Consider the following 18,388-nt stretch of genomic DNA (forward strand, 5'->3'; position numbering starts at 1 on the left):
GCCATACGTCACCAAGTCCAATGCAAAGCGTGGGATGCAGTGGTGTAAAGCACGTCACCACAGGACTCTAGAGCAGTGGAGACGCCTTCTATGGACTGATGAGTCACGCTTTACCATCTGGCAATCTGATGGACCAGTCTGGGTTTGGAGGTTGCCAGGAGAACGCTACATTTCGGACTGCATTGTGCTGAGTGTGAAATTTGGTGTTGGAGGAATTATGGTATGGGGTTGTTTTGCAGGAGTTAATTCCAGTGAAAGGAACTTTGAATGCTCCAGGATACCGAAACATTTTGGACAATTCCACACTCCCAACCTTGTGGGGACAGTTTGGAGGGGGGCCCCTTCCTCTTTCAACATGACTTTGCACCAGTGCACAAAGCAAGGATGACAGAGTCTGGTGTGGATGAACTTGACTGGCCTGCACAGAGTCCTGACCTGAACCCCATAGGACACGTTTGGGGTGAAATGGAACAGAGACTGAGAGCCAGGACTTCAGTGTGTGATCCGCTTTTGGAAGAATGGGGGAAAATTCCTATAAACACACTCTGCAACGTTGTGGACAGCCTTCCGTGGGTTAGAAATCGGATGGCACTTCAGGTTCATTGGCAGGTGGCCAAATACTTTTGGCAATTAAGTGTATATTGCCAGATATTGGATTGTGAATCCAACCGTCACCCCAGGAATGGGATGGAATGCTCCATGGCAGCATAACACCAACTGAAAAACTGAAGGTAGTTATTTGTGTCACCAAGAATCCAGACGTGTTGTCCAGCAGGCAGCGAAGGCGGCAGCAGAAACTTCTCTCCAGGAAAAAGGAGTCCTCCGTTGGCAACATGGGAGCTGCGTGACACAGTTTCAACATGGAGAAACATCCTTTCCATCAGACTTCAGCGCACCTTGAGACTCACTGGCGTCGCCCAGCTGGACCCCGGGCTGCAGCTGGCAGCTGAACAGTTCTCGGTCGTCAACGTGGACCAGGTCCAAGATGCTCTGCTGCACCACATCGGACTGAGAGAGGAGAAGTACATGTGAGAGACGGAAACATGTCACACCATAGCATCCTGCGAGATGAAGTTGGCATGTGTGCTCAAGAAGTAAATAAATATTAAAGCTGCAAGCAGCGATGGACAGGACGGACTTTTGCTGGTGAATCCTGCCTACCCATTCAACATATCTTTACCTGCACTTTACCTACCTTCCCTGCATCCTTGGGCAGTTAGAAAAACTCTTTGCGCAATTTTTAATTAGAAGGGTTCAATCTCTTTCCTGTGCGATTTTGAAGCCGACACAACAAACGTGCTCAGAGGAGATAATATTTGAAAAAGGGTGACGGTTTTCACGAAACTTTTGTTTTGAAGGGGTAATTGCCAACTTCTTGTGGATTTTTGCTGAATGATGTCAATTAATGAAATGTAGGTCTAAGTGAGACCTACATGGACGTATTTGTTTAATGTCTCTACGACATTCCTACCGGAAGTTACAAGCAGTTTTGTCTGTGTTTTCTTCCTAAGAGCAGTTTTGTCTGTGTTTTATTCCTAGGGGGCTCTACAGCGCAATTTTGAGTTTTTTATTTATTTTTTATTTTATTTTATTATATTGCCATTTTCACCAGTCCTGATGTGTGTGTTAAATTTGGTGAGTTTTGAAGCATGTTAAGGAGGTCAAATTACAGCTCAAAGAGGCAAAAATGACATTTTTTCAGGAAACTTTTGTTTTGAAGGGTTTTTTGCCAACTTCCTGTTGATTTTTGCTGAAGGAGGTCAGTGTATGAAATCTAGGTCTAAGTCAGACCTACGTAGAGGTTTTTGTTTCATGTCTCGATGACACTCCAAACGGAAGTTACAAGCATTTTTGTCTGTGTGTTTTCCTAGGGGGCGCGAGAGCGCAATTTTGAGTTTTGGGTTTTGTTTTTTTTGATCAGATGGCCATTTTCACCAGTCCTGATGTGTGTGTCCAGTTTGGTGAGTTTTGAAGTATTTAAGGGGGTCAAATTACAGCTCAAAGAGGCAAAAATGACATTTTTTAGGAAACTTTTGTTTTAAAGGGTTTTTTGCCAACTTCCTGTTGATTTTTGCTGAAGGAGGTCAGTGTATGAAATCTAGGTCTAAGTCAGATCTACGTAGAGGTTTTTGTTTCATGTCTCTATGACATTCCAAACGGAAGTTACAAGCATTTTTGTCTGTGTGTTTTTCCTAGGGGGCGCGAGAGCGCAATTTTGAGTTTTGTTTTTTTGATCAGATGGCCATTTTCACCAGTCCTGATGTGTGTGTTAAATTGGATGAGTTTTGAAGCATGTTAAGGGGGTCAAATTACAGCTCAAAGAAGCGGCGGTATAATCATGATAAAACCTTAGAAATACAATAGGGTCCTCGGTCCCAAAGGGACATTCGGTCCCTGATAAAAAGATCAATACCTGATGGAAGCCCAGGAAGTCCTGGATGGTGGGCGAGGTGTAGAAGATGGTGCCGTCTCTCGTCACCACCAGGACGAAGCCGCTGAGCGACTGGCGGGGGAAACAAAAGATGACATTCATGGCGAGGACCAAGCTCAAAGCCCTCTCTCCCCGGGGACCTTCAGGAGGAACTCGCCCTCCGAGAACCTGACGCCGTCCAGGGTCACCGCCCGGTCGTCCACAGGGCGCGCGGCGCTTTTGCTGTGGAGTCCCTCTGAGGACAAAAATACAACAACAATGATAATGGGCACAAACTAAACGGCGTCGGTGCCAAGGAGGAGCCGGAGCTCGAAAACACTTCTGTTATAGTACGGTTTGAACACTTGGCCTTCCCGATGACTGGTGAGACGGACAAAGGCAAGTGGATAAGTGTGTTCAGGACGACAAACCACCGTACATTTTGTCCTACACTTTGAACCCTGCGGCCTATAAAACCGTGCGGTTCAATTATGGACTTTTTTTCCGACAAAATTAGTAGGACAAAACGGTGCTTCCCAGTGAAGCATAATTGATATAAAGAGTGGGGTTTCTAACAGTTAGGAAACTTTGTGTCATGTTTGTCTTCCTACAGAAAAACAACAAATGTATTTTTCTCGCATCTTTGTCCATTTTTATACATTTTTGTAAAAGATCCAGGGAGCCACTAAAAAGCTGCATGCAGTTGAGGACCCCCGTCATAGGGGGCCTTCTAATAATATGTATCGCTTCTGTGCTATAATGTGCTTAGCTTCTGTGTAGCTGCCAGTAGCCCCCTAAATGTTTACCTTTAGTAAATAGCCTGAAAAAAATTGAGAAAAAGACCAACTCTGGGTGCTTATTAGGGTTCTACGGTACACCGGTACTAGTATAGTACCGCGATACTAATGAATCATATTCGGTACTAAAAAGTATCGGTGGCGTATCCGTCGTGTTATTGCTGGTTTTCCAAGCAGGGGAGCATGTTCGGCAGCGCGCGCACACAGAGTACTCACAAGCAGACACAGTGTGTCGACGGAAAAGGGAGAACGGATGCATTTTGGTATCACGTTCAGTGTTTTAGCTACTTCCAAATCACTAATCCTTGTCTCCATGGCGACAAAGTACATTTTTGACATGTAGCATTATCACTGGAGGAGGAGGAGGAGGAATAGCTAAACATGCTTCACTACACACCGTAGGAGGATACAATAACTCACCGCCGTCGCAATGTAAACAAACGCCATTGGTGGATCTACGCCTGAAATACATTGTAATGATACCAAGTACAAGAGCGTATCTAGTCGATACTACTATGATTACATCGATATTTTTTAGCATCACGAAATCTTCTACAACACAAATACCACGTTGACACAACATGCTTTTTGACCTTTAATCAATCTCAAGATGTGACTTTGATGTGACCACTGTAATGATACCAAGTTCAGGAGCGTATCTAGTCGATACTACTATGATTATATCGATATTTTTTGTTGTCACAAAATATTTTTTCTTTTAATAAAAATTTACATTATGTTTATAAACTCAGTAAACATGTCCCTGGGGACATGAGGACTTTGAATATGACCAATGTATGATCCTGTAACTACTTGGTATCGTATCGATACCAATATGTGTGGTATCTTCCAAAACTAATGTCAAGTATCAAATAAGAGAAGAATAAGTGATTATGACATTTTAACAGAAGTGTTGATAGAACATGTTGAAACAGAAAATAAGCAAATATTAACAGTAAATGAACAAGTGGATTAGTAATCATTTTTTACAGTTTGTCCTTTATGTGTACAAAATAATAGGTGTATAAATGACAATATGTCAGCAAACTAATTAGGAGCCTTTGTTTGTTTACTTACTACTAAAAGACAAGTTGTCTAGTATGTTCAACATTTTATTAAAGGACTAAATGACAATAATAAACTGCGATGAGGTGGCGACTTGTCCAGGGTGTACTCCGCCTTCCGCCCGATTTTAGCAGAGATAGGCACCAGCGCCCCACAACCCCAAAGGGAATAAGTGGTAGAAAATGGATGTATGGATGAAAATAATAAACATGTTTCATGTACTCTTAAGATTTTGTGGTTAAAAAAAAATCAATAATGACATTTTTTGTAATCCCCTTTGTTTAGAAAAGTACAAACTCCGTTTCAAAATGAGTTGGGAAATTGTGTTGGATGTCAAATAAATGGAATACAATGATTTGCAAATCCTTTTCCAACTCAAATTCAGTTGAATATGCTGCAACTGATAAACATTTTTTTTTTGCAAATAATCATTAACTTTAGAATTTGATGCCAGCAACATGTGACAAAGAAGTTGGGAAAGGTGGCAATAAATACTGATAAAGTTGAGAAATTCTCATTAAACACTTATTTGGAACATCCCACAGGTGTGCAGGCTAATTGGGAACAGGTGGGTGCCATGATTGGGTATAAAGGCAGCTTCCATGAAATGCTAAGTAATTCACAAACAAGGATGGGGCGAGGGTCACCAATTTGTAAGCAAATTGTCGAACAGTTTTAGAACAACATTTCTCAACGAGCTATTGCAAGGAATTCAGGGATTTTACCATCTACGGTCCGTAAAATCATCAAAAGGTTCAGCGAATCTGGAGAAATCACTGCACCTAAGTGATGATATTACGGACCGTTGATCCTTCAGGCGGTACTGCATCAAAAACCGACATAAGTGCGTAAAGAATATCACCACATGGGCTCAGGAACACTTCATAAAACCACTGTCAGTAACTAGAGTTGGTCGCTACATCTGTAAGTGCAAGTTAAAACTCTACTATGCAAAGAAAAAGCCATTTATCAACAACACCCAGGAACGCCGCCGGCTTGGCTGGGCCCGAGCTCATCTAAGATGGACTGATGCAAAGTAGAAAAGTGTTCTGTGGTCTGACGAGTCCACATTTCAAATTATATTTGGAAAATGTGGACGTGGTGTCCTCTGGAACAAAGAGGAAAACAACCATCCGGATTGTTATAGGCGCAAAGTTCAAAAGCCAGCATCTGTGATGGTATGGGGGTGTGTTAGTGCCCAAGGCATGGGTAACTTACACATCTACGAAGGCACCACTAATGCTGAAAGGTCCATACAGTTTTTGGAGCAACATATGTTGTCATCCAAACATGGACGCCCCTGCTTATTTCAGCAAGACAATGCCAAGCCACGTGTTACAACAGCGTGGTTTCGTAGTAAAAGGGTGATAAATAAATGATAAATGGGTTGTACTTGTATAGCGCTTTTCTACCTTCAAGGTACTCAAAGCGCTTTGACACTACTTCCACATTTACCCATTCACACACACATTCACACACTGATGGAGGGAGCTGCCATGCAAGGCGCCAACCAGCACCCATCAGGAGCAAGGGTGAAGTGTCTTGCTCAGGACACAACGGACGTGACGAGGTTGGTTCTAGGTGGGATTTGAACCAGTGACCCTCGGGTTGCGCACTGCCACTCTCCCACTGCGCCACGCCGTCCCTTGAGTGCAGGTACTTTCCTGGCCCGCCTGCAGTCCAGACATGTCTCCCATGGAAAATGTGTGGCGCATTATGAAGCGTAAAATACGACAGCGGAGACCCCGGACTGTTGAACGACTGAAGCTCTACATAAAACAAGAATGGGAAAGAATTCCACTTTCAAAGCTTCAACAATTAGTTTCCTCAGTTCCCAAACGTTTATTGAGTGTTGTTAAAAGAAAAGGTGATGTAACACAGTGGTGAACATGCCCTTTCCCAACTACTTTGACATGTGTTGCAGCCATGAAATTCAAAGTTAATTATTATCTGGGGAAAAAAAAAAAAAAGTTTATGAGTTTGAACATCAAATATGTTGTCTTTGTAGCATATTCAACTGAATATGGGTTGAAAAGGATTTGCAAATCATTGTATTCCGTTTTTATTTACATCTGACACAATTTCCCAACTCATATGGAAACGGGGCTTGTATGAAAATACATTTTGGTAGCGGTTCAAACACCAAATAATTGGTATGGGGACAACACTACTACTCACATAGTTTGGAGTTGTTGTGTTTTGTTTACTATGTTTCCTTAAAAAAAGTGCTTACAGAAAGGCGAAGCAGTTTTGTGTTTTTTGCATTTCCTTCCCAAAATGAGCGTGGCCCCCCCCCCTAAGAGCCGGCGTCCTCGGCCATCCTGCGCCCGGGTGTGGGATTTGGACTTATACCGCAAAGAGCGAGTGGGTTTGAGCGTGCAAGACGATAGGGATGAGTCACGGTTGTGCAACATTTCCACTGTGTGTGTGTGACGTGGTGTCAAAGTCATCCCCGGTTTAGTTTTTCACCAAGAGGGTGAGCAGGTTTTGGGGACTGTGAATATCCCACTTGTGACCTTTCACCCTTCCATCTAATCTGTGATCCACCACGCCTCCTTTCCCTTACACTAATGACTCCATGGCACGCCAACCCCCCCACCCCCATGCAAAACAAACCTGCCCCAGGAATTTCCCCCGACATGGCGGTCAAGAGCGAGGGAGTCATGTCTGCAGGAATCTTGGGTGTTGTTGTTGCAGCGGGAGCCCGCGCTGGCATCGGCCCCCACCCGATCCTATCTTTTACCGCCGTGTCTGCCTTGCTCGCTCACAGCCCGAATCGCCGTTCAAATGTTGACCGAGTGATTTGAGTGTGACCCCTTGATGCCCCGCTGTCTCGCTGGCAGCAGAACCTGCTGGCTTCCTTCCTGTCTGACTCACACCCTGCAAAGTATACTACATTTCCAAAAGTATTTGGCCACCTGCCTTAACTCACGTATGAACTTGAAGTGCCATCGCATTCCTAACCCATAGGGTATTATGTGACATTTTGCAGCTATTCCAGCTTCAACTCTTCTGGGAAGGCTGTCCACAAGGTTGCTGTCAAAATAATTGTATATAAGTTATCACACAACTTGTTTGCTTTGAGTTCAGGTTGCCCCACAGCCTGTGGTTACGATCCACTGCTGCTTACAAAGCCGTCTTTGATCTTATCAAGCAAAAGGCGGGCGGCTTGTAAACCTCCACTGTGTGCGGTGGAATGCGCCGTGGAGGTGTATGTTTCTTTGATCTATTGGACTGCCACAGGAAGGACCCGAAATCTACAAGCAGAGAGGGGGCACACCTGACACCGCTCTAAGCTCCTTTTTGTTTGAACTGTTTATGACCCCTCTTAGAAGCAGCTGCAGCTATGTCAGTGGTTAGTGCCAGTACATTCAAATTGTTCACAATTTTCAATAAAATTCCCTCTTTTCCCGGCATTACCAAATTTTCATGAAATTCCCATTGAAAAGAATGGGACATTTGTCAAAGCTCCACAACTCCTACATTTTTCATCCAATTTAAACCATTATAGCTTTAAAATATTCAGCCTGTTCAGGAATTGTGTGCTCCCTTTCAACAATTATTTTAAAAAATTCCCAGATTTCCTGGAATTCCCATCTTTTTCCAATCAAAATGAATTATCCATTTTTCAAACTTGCACAATTTCCACATTTCTCAACCGATTCAAACCGTTCCACCTTCAACACATTCAAATCATCCTGGAAATTCAAACAACCATTTTTCCACGGTTGACACATTTCCAGGAAGTCCAGTTTTTTTTATCTAACTTTATTTCCAACCTTTTTTTTTTTTCTTAGTCAGGACAAAAAAACTAGTTGGTTTAAGAACTTGAACAATTCCCGGTTTTCCCCAAATTCCATTTTTCAAGAAAAAACTGTTACTACTTCAACATTTCTTGACCGAGTCAAACAATTCCAACACCAACCAATTCAGATCATTCATGCTCATAATCATTTTCAAAATAATCCCGCTTTTCCCAAATTAAAAAACTTCCCAGGAAGTTCCCTCTGAAATGAATGGGACATTTTTCCAAGTTGCACAATTCCCACATTTTTTAAGCTATTCGAACCATTCCAACATCAACACATTCAACTCATCCTGGAAATTCAAACAACAATTTTTCCAAGCTCAACAAATTTCCAGGAATTACGTTTTTTTATCTAACCTTATTTTCAACCTTTTTTTTTTTATACCGACGACTCCTTTCACATTCTTCAACCGTCCAAACATTCCTCTTGGTCAGGACAAAAAAACAAGTTGGTTTAAGAACTTGAAAAATTCCCGGTTTTCCCAAAATTCCTTTTTAATTAAAAAACTGTTACTACTTCAACATTCCTTGACTGATGTAAACAATTTCAACACCAACCAATTCAGCTCATTCAGGACATTCATGCTCATAATCATTTTCAACAAAATCACGCTTCTCCCAAAATTTCCATGAAATTCCCAGTGGGACATTTTTCTAAATTTCACAACTCCCACTTTTTTTTATCCGATTCAAACCGTTGATTAGTCCTTGTTTTAAACGTCCACAATTATCACATTTTTCAACCGATTCAAACCATTCAACTCATCCTGGAGATTCCCCCCCCAAAATTTTCCCAGTCAAAAAATTTCCAGGAATTTTTGTTTTTTTGTAACCTTATTTCCTTTTTTAGAGCGATGACTCCTTTCACATTTTTCAACACATTTAAACCGTTCCACTGTCAAAACATCTCTCTTAGTCAGGACAAAAAATCGAGTTGCTCTATGGACTTGAAAAATTACCGTTTTTCCCGAAATTCCGTAATACCATTTTTTTATTAAAGGGGAACATTATCACCAGACCTATGTAAGCGTCAATATATACCTTGATGGTGCAGAAAAAAGACCATCTATTTTTTTAACCGATTTCCGAACTCTAAATGGGTGAATTTTGGCGAATTAAACGCCTTTCTGTTTATTGCTCTGGTGGCGATGATGTCAGAACGTTACGTCACCGAGGTAATACAGTCACCATTTTCATTTTCTACACATTACACACACGGGTCTGAGCTCTGTTATTTTCCGTTTTTTTCGACAATTTTTTGGAACTTTGGAGACATCATGCCTCGACGGTGTGTTGTCGGAGGGTGTAACAACACTAACAGGGAGGGATTCAAGTTGCACCACTGGCAAGAAATCTGCCGCCACACCCCCATTGAATGTGCTGTAGTGTTTTCACATTTGACCGGCGATGACAGACATGTATGGATAACCTGCAGATGCATTTGCAACGATAAAGTCAACAAAATCACAAAGGTGAGTTTTGTTGTTGATTTATGTGCTAATCAGACATATTTGGTTGCGGCGTGACTGCCAGCTAATCTATGCCAACATGCTACGCTAATCGATGTTAACATGCTATTTACCGGCGATGACAGATATGGCACAGAGATGTGAATTATGTGAATTATATTTTATATAGCGCTTTTTCTCTAGTGACTCAAAGCGCTTTACATAGTGAAACCCAATATCTAAGTTACATTTAAACCAGTGTGGGTGGCACTGGGAGCAGGTGGGTAAAGTGTCTTGCCCAAGGACACAACGGCAGGGACTAGCATGGCACAAGCGGGAATCGAACCTGCAACCCTCAAGTTGCTGGCATGGCCGCTCTACCAACCGAGCTAAACCGGTGTATGGATAACCTGCAGTTGCATTTGCAATGATAAAGTCAACGAAATCACAAAGGTGCGTTTTGTTGATGTTGACTTATGTGCTAACCAGACATATTTGGTCGCGGCGTGACTGCCAGCTAATCGAGGCTAACATGCTAATTACCGGCGGTGCCAAAGTAGACATGGCACAGAGATGTATGGATAACCTGCAGATGCATTTGCAACTATATTACGTTTCCTTCCACCCACATTTAATGCGAAAAAAACACTTACCAATCGATGGATTTAAGTTGCTCCATTATCACAAAATGCGAAAGTCCTGATCGTTTGGTACGCACATTTTACCGGCGATGCTAACGCAGCTATTCAGCCATGCTGTGGCTATGAATAGCGTCAATAGCTATTCGCTCAATAGCTTCAGTTTCTTCTTCAATATTTTCATACTCCAACCATCTGTTTCAATACATGCGTAATCTGTTGAATCGCTTAAGCCGCTGAAATCTGAGTCTGAATCTGAGCTAATGTCGCTATATCTTGCTACGGTATTCCCATTGTTTGTTTACATTGGCAGCACTGTATGACGTTACAGGGAAATGGATAGTGGTTTCGAAGATAGCGAAAATAAGGCACTTTAAAGCTTTATTTAGGGATATTCCGGGACCGGTAAAATTTTGAAAAAAATTCCAAAAATACAACAAGCCACTGGGAACTGATTTTTATTGTTTTTAACCCTTTTGAAATTTAAAAAAACTTAGTACTTCAACATTTCTTGATCGTTTTAAAGGCCTACTGAAAGCCACTACTACCGACCATGCAGTCTGATAGTTTATATATCAATGATGAAATATTAACATTTCAACACATGCCTTTTATGTTTACTAAATTGCAATTTTAAATTTCGCGCCACGTATCCTGTTGAAAACATTGCGGTAGGATGACACGTATGATGACACGTGCGCGTGACGTCACCGGTTGTAGCGGACATTATTTTCCAGACCGATCCAAGCTATAAGTCGTCTGCTTTAACCGCATAATTACACAGTATTCTGGACGTCTGTGTTGCTGAATCTTTCGCAATTTGTTCAATTAATAATGGAGACGTCAAAGTAGAAAGATGAAGGTGGGAAGCTTTTAGCCTTCAGCCACACAAACACAGCCAGTGTTTCCTTGTTTAAAATTCCTGAAGATGAAGCTTTACTTTGGATCAGAGCGGTCAAACGAACATGGATCCCGACTACATGTCAACCGGCAGTTTTCGGTGATAAAATTGTGGTAATAAGTCGCCTCTTACCGGAGACATCAGCGGCGCTTCCGCCCTGCTGCAGCTGCCGTGACTTCCCTCAACACACCCGTGGCCACACCGCTCCGACTTTCAGGTACTATTTAATCTCACTAAAACACTAGCAACACAATAGGCAGATAAAGGATTTTCCAGAATTATCCTAGTAAATGTGTCTAATAACATCTGAGTCGCTCCCACTGCAATTAACTTTTGTTTTCCCAGTCCTTCACTCTAAATTTCCTCATCCACGAATCATTCATCCTCGCTTAAATTAATGGGGAAATTGTCGCTTTCTCGGTCCGAATAGGTCTTACTGCTGGTGGCTATGATTGTAAACAATGTTCAGATGTGAGGAGCTCCACAACCCGTGACGTCACGCGCACATCGTCTGCTACTTCCGGTACAGGCAAGTTTTTGTTTTATTGGCGACCAAAAGTTGCGAAGTTTATTGTCGATGTTCTCTACTAAATCCTTTCAGCAAAAATATGGTAATATCGCTAAATGATCAAGTATGACACATATACTAACCCCGTTTAAATAAGAACATCTCATTTCAGTAGGCCTTTAAACAATTCTAACATCAATCAATTCAGCTCATTCAGGACATACATGCTCATCTTTTTTAAAAAAAATCCCGCTTTTCCCAAAATTCTCAAATTTCCAGGAAGTTCCCATTGAAATGAATGGGACATTTTTTCCAAGTTGCACAATTCTCACATTTTTCAGCCGTTTCAAACCATTCCAACATCAACACACTCAATTCATCCTGAAAATTAAAAAAAAACATTCTTCCACGTGCAACAAAACTCCAGGAATTCCTGTTTTTTCAAACCTTATTTCCAACCTTTTTTAGTGCAGTGTTTTGACACTGTCAAACATTCCTAATCATCATAATCCCACTTTTCCGAAAATTTAAAAAATGTCCAGGAAGTTCCCATTGAAATGAACGAGACATATTTCCAAGTTGCACAATTCCCACATTTTTCAACCGATTCAAACCCTTCCAATATCAACACATTCCACTCACTCTGGACATTCAATCTATCCAAACCAATTTCCTGTTTTCCCGTGAAATTGAAACATTCTTGAAAACATTCTTACATTCACACTACGTTCTGCCAGTATTTCACTTCTACTTCACCATTCACACCAGAGGTGGGTAGACTAGCCAGAAATTGTACTCAAGTAAGAGTACTGTTACTTTACAAATGTATTACTTAAGTAAAAGTAAGGATTAGTCACCCAAATATTTACTTGAGTAAAAGTAAAAAGTATGTTGTGAAAAAACTACTCAAGTACTGAGTAACTGATGAGTAACCTGTAACTTTTATTTTCATAAATGTAAGTTTCTCAATACCCGACCTGTTTTTTGTGCCTTTAAAAAAGATTTAAAACTCTACATTAAAACAATCTACCTCTAACAAGCAAAAAGCTGTTAAAACGATGATGCTGGGTTCCAAATTTAAGTTATTTACTGAGATTGAGTGAGCCTATGGCTTTGCACTTTGTTTATTTTGTATATACATATTGTTTTTGCATTTTATTTTACTTACTTTGAATTTACAAACTCCAGGCGCTGTTTTGTACGATTTTTACTTTGATTATTATTTTCAACTGTTTGTAAATGTTGAAATTTACAAATAAAGGTTTATAATTTTAAAAAAAGAAGTGTGCAGTTAATCATGTGATTGCCTGGCTCTGTTTGATTGGTGAAACGGAGTCAAACATCACCAGTGACTGCGTTTGATTGGTGAAACGGAGTCAAACGTCACCAGTGACTGCGTTTGATTGGTGAAACGGAGTCAAACGTCACCAGTGACTGCGTTTGATTGGTGAAACGGAGTCAAACGTCACCAGTGACTGCGTTTGATTGGTGAAACGGAGTCAAACGTCACCAGTGACTGCGTTTGATTGGTGAAACGGAGTCAAACGTCACCAGTGACTGCGTTTGATTGGTGAAACGGAGTCAAACGTCACCAGCGACTGCGTTTGATTGGTGAAACGGAGTCAAACGTCACCAGCGACTGCGTTTGATTGGTGAAACGGAGTCAAACGTCACCAGTGACTGCGTTTGATTGGTGAAACGGAGTCAAACGTCACCAGTGACTGCGTTTGATTGGTGAAACGGAGTCAAAGTCACCAGTGACTGCGTTTGATTGGTGGAACAGAGTCAAACGTCACCAGTGACTGCGTTTGATTGGTGAAACGGAGTCAAACGTCACCAGTGACTGCGTTTGATTGGTGAAACGGAGTCAAACGTAACCAGTGACTGCATTTGATTGGTGAAACGGAGTCACCAGTGACTGCATTTGATTGGTGAAACGGAGACACCAGTGACTGCATTTGATTGGCGAAACGGAGTCAAACGTCACCAGCGACTGCATTTGATTGGCGAAACGGAGTCAAACGTCACCAGCGACTGCATTTGATTGGCGAACCGGAGTAAAACGTAACCAGTGACTGCATTTGATTGGTGAAACGGAGTCACCAGTGACTGCATTTGATTGGTGAAACGGAGTCACCAGTGACTGCATTTGATTGGCGAAACGGAGTCAAAACGTCACCAGCGACTGCATTTGATTGGCGAAACGGAGTCAAACGTCACCAGCGACTGCATTTGATTGGCGAAACTGAGTCAAATGTCACCTGTGACTGCATTTGATTGGCGAAACGGAGTCAAACGTCACCAGCGACTGCATTTGATTGGCGAAACGGAGTCAAAACGTCACCAGCGGCTGCATTTGATTGGCGAAACGGAGTCAAACGTCACCAGCGGCTGCATTTGATTGGCGAAACGGAGTCAAACGTCACCAGCGACTGCATTTGATTGGCAAAACGGAGTCAAACGTCACCAGCGACTGCATTTGATTGGCGAAATGGAGTCAAACGTCACCAGTGACTGCATTTGATTGGTGAAACGCAGGCATGTGATCGATCCTACTTTGAAGGTCTGTCTGACAAACCAAAACAAACAAAGCGTGCATTAACAGATCGATAAAAATCAGTAGCGAGTAGCGAGCTGAATGTAGATAAAAGGAGCGGAGTAAAAGTAGCGTTTCTTCTCTATAAATATGCTCGAGTAAAAGTAAAAGTATGTTGCATTAAAACTACTCTTAGAAGTAGAATTCATCCCAAAAGTTACTCAAGTAGGTGTAACGGAGTAAATGTACCGCATTACTACCCACCTCTGATTCACACCAGGACTTGCCTGATGTAGTTGAAATCCTGAACGTGTGTGTGTGTGTGTGTGTCGTGAGGCGTTCACTGACCGTGGAAGTAGTTCTTGACCTTGAGGTAGCCCACGCTGAGCCGCAGCACCGACAGCTTGTCCAGGCGGCCGCGCACCGCCTCGGAGAAGGGCAGCAGGCTGGTCAGGCGCTCCAGCTCCACGTTGAGGCGGTCCCGGTGGCGCTTGGACGGGTTGCTTTTGACGGGCGGGTGCGAGGCGCTGGGTGTCGAGCACACACACACACACACACACACACACACACACACACACACACACACACACACACACACACACAGACACACACACACACACACGTGAGACAATGAACACGACAAGTGTGTGTGCACATGGTAGAGACCCCCTGATATCACACACACATGTATCACTGCTGGCCTACTTGCAAATATTCAATATTACACTCATTTAAAACTTTTTAATTTATTCTAAAATACATTTTCGAACTCGTGAAGTCAGCCAGAACCCCCCCCCCCCCCCCCCACACCCCCGCCTTGTCAAAATCTCCCCCAAAATATTGTTTCTATTAAGGTGTTTGTTATGGATGTGTTATTAATCATTATTCAACCGCAACTGTGTCAAAATATCCCCAAACATGGTCATAAGCAAACTGAAATAACAACAACTATAATAATTGGACGACAAAAATTGAAGCACGAACCATTTTGACACGTTTGGGGCTGTTAAGAGTAATATCACCTTAATTACACATTAATAACATACAAACTAAAAAAAAAAACTGACAGGATACGGACAATAACAATTGAACACAACACAAATTATTGGGACAAGTTGGGGGAGATTTTGACATGTTTGGGGGCGGGGCTGGTTATAAATAATAAAATGTTAATTACACATTAATAACATTAGCCTACACAGTAAAAAAAAATAAAAAATAAAATAGACAGAAAAAGTTTTGCAGCACAAACGGTTGTGACAAGTTTGGGGAAATGTTGACATCTTTAGGGGGTGTCTCGTTATAAATAATAAGATGTTTATTACACATTAATAACAAAACTATAACAAATAACATAAAAACAATGATGGACAAGAACATTGCAACACAAACCATTGTGACAAGTTTGGGGAAATGTTGACATGTTTGAGGGGGGGGGCTGGTTACGAATATTAACATGTTAATTACACATTAATAACAAAACTATAACAAATAACATAAAAAACAATGATAGACAAAAACATTGCAACACAAAGGATTGAGACAAGTTGTGGGAGATTCTGACATGTTTGGGGGGGGCGGGGGGGGGCTGGTTATGAATAATAACACCTTAATTAGACAATAACACACAAACTACAAAGTCAAAACATAAAAACTATAATAGACAAAAAACAAATTGCAGCACAAACGATTGTGAAAAGGCTGGCGAAATGTTGACATGTTTTGGAAGGGGGGGGGGCTGGTTATGAATAATAACACCTTAATTACACATTAATAACATACAAACTAAAAAACATTAATAACTGAAGAACTATATTTGGACGAAAACTTTTGCAGCACAAATGATTGAGAAAAGTTTGTGGAAATGTTTACACGTTTAGGGGGTGTCTGGTTATAAATAGAATGTTAATTACACATTAATAACAAAAACTATAACAAATAACATAAAACTACGAAATAATAGACAAAAACATTGCAACAAAAAGGATTGGTACAAGTTTTGGGAGATGTTGACATGTTTGGGGGGCTGGCTATAAATAATAACACCTTAATTACACATTAATAAATTACAAACTAAAAAAAACATTAATAAAAGAAGAACTATAATAATTGGATAACATTTATTTGCAGCACAAACCATTGTGACAAGTTAGGGGAAATGTTGACATGTTTGGGGGGCGTCTGGTTATAAACAAGAACATGATAAGTACACATTAATAACAAAACTATAACAAATAACATAAAAAACTATGATAGCCAAAAACATTGAAAGAAAAAATTGTGAAAAGTTTGGGGAAATATTGACATGTTTGGGGGGGGCTGGTTACAAATGTTAATTACACATTAATAACAAAACTATAACAAATAACATAAAAAACAATGATAGACAAAAACATTGCACACAAAGGATTGGGACAACTTGTGGGAGATTCTGACAAGTTTGGGGGGGGGGGCTGGTTATGAATAATAACACCTTAATTAGACAATAACATACAAACTACAAAGTCAAAACATAAAAACTATAATAGACAAAAAACAAATTGCAGCACAAACGATTGTGAAAAGGCTGGCGAAATGTTGACATGTTTTGGAAGGGGGGGGGGCTGGTTATGAATAATAACACCTTAATTACACATTAATAACATACAAACTAAAAAACATTAATAACTGAAGAACTATATTTGGACGAAAACTTTTGCAGCACAAATGATTGAGAAAAGTTTGTGGAAATGTTTACACGTTTAGGGGGTGTCTGGTTATAAATAGAATGTTAATTACACATTAATAACAAAAACTATAACAAATAACATAAAACTACGAAATAATAGACAATAACATTGCAACAAAAAGGATTGGTACAAGTTTTGGGAGATGTTGACATGTTTGGGGGGCTGGCTATAAATAATAACACCTTAATTACACATTAATAAATTAAAAACTAAAAAAAACATTAATAAAAGAAGAACTATAATAATTGGATAACATTTATTTGCAGCACAAACCATTGTGACAAGTTAGGGGAAATGTTGACATGTTTGGGGGGCGTCTGGTTATAAACAAGAACATGATAAGTACACATTAATAACAAAACTATAACAAATAACATAAAAAACTATGATAGCCAAAAACATTGAAAGAAAAAATTGTGAAAAGTTTGGGGAAATATTGACATGTTTGGGGGGGGGCTGGTTACAAATGTTAATTACACATTAATAACAAAACTATAACAAATAACATAAAAAACAATGATAGACAAAAACATTGCACACAAAGGATTGGGACAACTTGTGGGAGATTCTGACAAGTTTGGGGGGGGGGGGGCTGGTTATGAATAATAACACCTTAATTACACAATAACATACAAACTAAAAAGTCAAAACATAAAAACTATAATAGACAAAAAACAAATTGCAGCACAAACGATTGTGAAAAGGCTGGCAAAATGTTGACATGTTTTGGAGGGGGGGGGCTGGTTATGAATAATAACACCTTAATTACACATTAATAACATACAAACTAAAAAACATTAATAACAGAAGAACTATATTTGGACGAAAACCTTTGCAGCACAAACGATTGAGAAAAGTTTGTGGAAATGTTTACACGTTTAGGGGGTGTCTGGTTATAAATAAAATGTTAATTACACATTAATAACAAAAACTATAACAAATAACATAAAACTACGAAATAATAGACCAAAACATTGCAGAAAACACGATTGGGACAAGTTTTGGGAGATGTTGACATGTTTGGGGGGGGCTGGCTATAAATAATAACACCTTAATTACACATTAATAACATACAAACTAAAAAAACAATAACAGAAGAACTATAATAATTGGATAACATTTATTTGCAGCTCAAACCATTGTGACAAGTTAGGGGAAATGTTGACATGTTTGGGGGGCGTCTGGTTATAAACAAGAACATGATAAATACACATTAATAACAAAACTATAACAAATAACATAAAAAACAATGATAGACAAAAACATTGAAACAAAAAATTGTGAAAAGTTTGGGGAAATGTTGACATGTTTGGGGGGGCTGGTTACGAATAACAACAGGTTAATTACACATTAATAACAAAACTATAACAACATAAAAAGCAATGATAGACAAAAACATTGCAACACAAAAAATTGTGACAAGTTTGGGAAAATGTTGACATGTTTGGGGGGGGGCTGGTTATAAACAAAAACATGATAATTACACATTAATAACAAAACTATAACAAATAACATAAAAAACAGAGATAGACAAAAACATTGCAACAC

General features: G+C 40.3%; 1 protein-coding gene across 2 annotated transcripts in view; it reads right to left on the reverse strand.

The window, feature by feature from the left end:
* Nucleotides 1-18,388, reverse strand: part of LOC133557390 (aryl hydrocarbon receptor-like) — a 35,139-nt gene that overhangs the window by 10,236 nt on the left and 6,515 nt on the right. The window contains exons 2-6 of one of the 2 annotated variants that reach the window (XM_061907802.1): nt 14,460-14,638; nt 2,572-2,666; nt 2,414-2,503; nt 897-1,008; nt 749-840 (exon numbers count right to left, since the gene is read on the reverse strand). In XM_061907802.1, the coding sequence (XP_061763786.1) occupies nt 749-840; nt 897-1,008; nt 2,414-2,503; nt 2,572-2,666; nt 14,460-14,638 (568 nt within the window). The remainder of the gene's footprint in view (nt 1-748; nt 841-896; nt 1,009-2,413; nt 2,504-2,571; nt 2,667-14,459; nt 14,639-18,388) is intronic. The other variant, XM_061907803.1, reaches the window with a different exon arrangement.

Source organism: Nerophis ophidion, linkage group LG08 (genome assembly GCF_033978795.1).
Source record: "Nerophis ophidion isolate RoL-2023_Sa linkage group LG08, RoL_Noph_v1.0, whole genome shotgun sequence".
Lineage (NCBI taxonomy): Eukaryota > Metazoa > Chordata > Actinopteri > Syngnathiformes > Syngnathidae > Nerophis > Nerophis ophidion.